General features: G+C 55.7%; 1 protein-coding gene across 1 annotated transcript; it reads right to left on the minus strand.

The window, feature by feature from the left end:
• Positions 1-982, minus strand: LOC119107872 (mevalonyl-coenzyme A hydratase sidH-like; the record flags this gene model as incomplete). The annotated part of the gene is made up of 1 exon (XM_037231441.1): positions 1-982. A coding segment is annotated over one exon (813 nt), but the record flags the coding sequence as incomplete, so codon positions are not given.
• Positions 983-2,802: the final 1,820 nt, after the last annotated feature.

Raw genomic sequence — 2,802 nt, forward strand, 5'->3', positions numbered from 1 at the left:
TTACACATGTTTTTGATATAATACATTTTACCCAGCACAATGTCTTTCCTGTCAGACATGCTAGTGGCAGCTGATCACCACCAGCAACAAATCACGGAAAGTGACTATCACGGAGGCGCGCGCATCCCAGCACGGACCTCGCGCAAAGATCCCAGCGCGCCGGCGTGCACTACCTCTTCTTCCACTCGTCCATCTTCTCCGGGTGAATGGTGAACTTGCCGTGTCGTCCGACGCCGTCGACGAACCGCTGCGCGCCTTGCCGAGCCTCCAGATCCAGCACGGGCAGGCCGTGCTCGTGCTCGAACTGCAGCGCCTCCTCCAGCGATCGCGCGTCGAAGGCGGCGTGGTAGGCCGAGCGGCGGTCGGCGGCCAGACACGCCGCCGGGAACTTGGCGACGGAGGTGGCCAGGTTGACGGCCTGGCCGAGCGCGGTGCCGCACGCCACCACACGGTTGGCCAGCCCCCACTGGAACGCCTCGGTGCCGGAGACGGCCCGGCCCGTCAGCAGCATGTCAAGCGCGCGAGACAGGCCGATCAGCGCCGGCAGCCGCACGCTGCCGCCGTCCAGCAGGGGCACGCCGAAGCGCCGGCAGAACACGCCCAGCACGGCCGTCTCCTCGACCACGCGCAGGTCACACCACAGCGCCAGCTCCAGGCCGCCGGCCACCGCGTACCCGTCCACGGCGGCCACCACTGGCTTCGAGCACAGCATGCGCGACGGCCCCATGGGCGCGGCGGGCGGCGGCGGGTCGCCCGGCGCGCGCGCCGCCACCTCAGCCAGGTCGTAGCCGGCGCAGAAGTTGCCGCCCTTGCCGTGCAGCACGGCCACTGGCGAGCTGTCGTCGGTCTCGAACCGGCGCAGCGCCGCCGCCAGCTGGGCGGCCGTGGCCGCGTTGACGCAGTTGCGCTTCTCCGGCCGGTTGATGGCGATCGTGGTGACGGCGCCGACGCGGCCGGTCAGCACCAGCGGCGGCTGCGCGCCGGCCGAGCTGCACGCCCGCGCAGGCCAGCGCAGCGGCCGGCCGGCCAGCGCGCACCGCGCAATCATCACCTGCGGCGGCGGGCACCACCAGTCAGCCACGCGCAGACGGGGCTGCTGGCGGGCAGACATGTGGTATCAATTAATGTTCCTCTTCTCTTACCTCACGCGCGGAAAGTCGACGCTCGGAGCGGGGCTTGGTACAGATGACTATGTAAGGGCTTCACGCTGGATCCCATTTGAACAGGCACCCATTTTCATCCTTTTGGACAGGCACACACAGAAAATGCTACCTAACATGACTCAGTTTGTTTTCGGTGCAAAGCAGGCAAATATAAATAAACGCACGCAAACGAAGCATATGCCGCAGATGAATATGCAAGCATGTACACAGGGGAAATACCGCCGAAAATCGTAAGGGAAACAAAAGAAGATAGCCATATGCAACAGCAGGCACTGGCCTTCTCGGTAAGTCGCGCCGATTTTTTCGTAGCCTGAGCCATCGTCGAAACAGTTCTGCCTAGGACCCACCAATTGCCCACCAGGCCTCGCCGCGACAAGAGGCGACTTGGCTGCCCAGCCTGTCACGGTTCTGAAGGGCGCAGCGTCGAAGTGTGGTCACTGTCGCGATGGCCGCAGGGCGACTTGACTGTCCAACAAAGCCCAAACTCCCCTGCCTGATGAAACTTTGTAACCTTGTTACAATTCTGGCCCTGGAAAATACCCAGAATTTCAAAGAGCATGTTCCCCACTAAAAAATGCACAGCTGACATTCAAAATAACAGGAAGTGGTTTCTGCCACTGTCTTTTTTCACAGAAACCTGCAATGAAATAATAAATGAACAGCATGCCACAATGATCTCCAGATAACTAATATGCAACTACCACATTCATTATCACCTCACTTGGCATGCATCCAACACAACTCTTGATTTTGGTTATCAATGCTATTGTATTGATTTCTATTGGCGACCTGTTCTAAGCAAGGGCCTCTTGATGCACAGAGGGACCTCCTCATCCAGAGAGTGATGTTTTTGTTCATGAAGGGGCTTCTACATCCAGTCAGGGGACCTTTTTATCCCAAAACAGGGCATCTTGATTCAGAACCATGACAATCTATGCATGAGGGGCCTCCTGTTCCAGATATGGGGCTTCCTGAATACAAAGGGTGCCTCTTAACCTAGAACAGGGGCTTCCTAGTTCATAAAAGGGGCCTTCTGAGCCAGCAAAAGGGTCTTATCCAAGGTCTCACATTGGGCCTACTTATCTAGAGCATGGGATACTGTGGCCTCATGATCCAGAAAATGGGTCTCTTGGTGCAAAAGGGGTCTTTTCAACCTGCTTTACCACCCCCTAGCTCAGTTATGGGACCTCGATTGATCTGAATTTTGATAATCTTTAAGTGGCTACAATGCCTTTTATGACCAAAATATACCATTATTTTCCTGCTGAGGTTTAAAACAGCATAGGCAGTTTAAGCTAATTATACCACATGGATATTTTCTGATTATGCTCATGTTAATCTTGCAGATATTCATATATATGGATGTGTGCGTGTACATATACGGGCTTAGGTTACAAAGTAACGGGAGCTCCAATCCATCGGGCGTGAGCAAAACCAAATGCACAAACCCCACCAAAACAGCATACGTAATGACCCCAGTTTCCAATTTTTCTGAAGATATGGTGTTACTTCAAACTGCCGACCTCGACGACTTCGCTGCCGAAATTACCTAGCGGCCGACCGATGCTGAATACAGTCCAATTACTTAGAAAGCCTATGTCGCCATTCGCCCAGCCAATTTTCTCCAATTTTTAACGAA

The sequence above is a fragment of the Pollicipes pollicipes genome, unplaced genomic scaffold (genome assembly GCF_011947565.3).
Source record: "Pollicipes pollicipes isolate AB1234 unplaced genomic scaffold, Ppol_2.1 Scaffold_6686;HRSCAF=7923_pilon_pilon_pilon, whole genome shotgun sequence".
Classification (NCBI taxonomy): domain Eukaryota; kingdom Metazoa; phylum Arthropoda; class Thecostraca; order Pollicipedomorpha; family Pollicipedidae; genus Pollicipes; species Pollicipes pollicipes.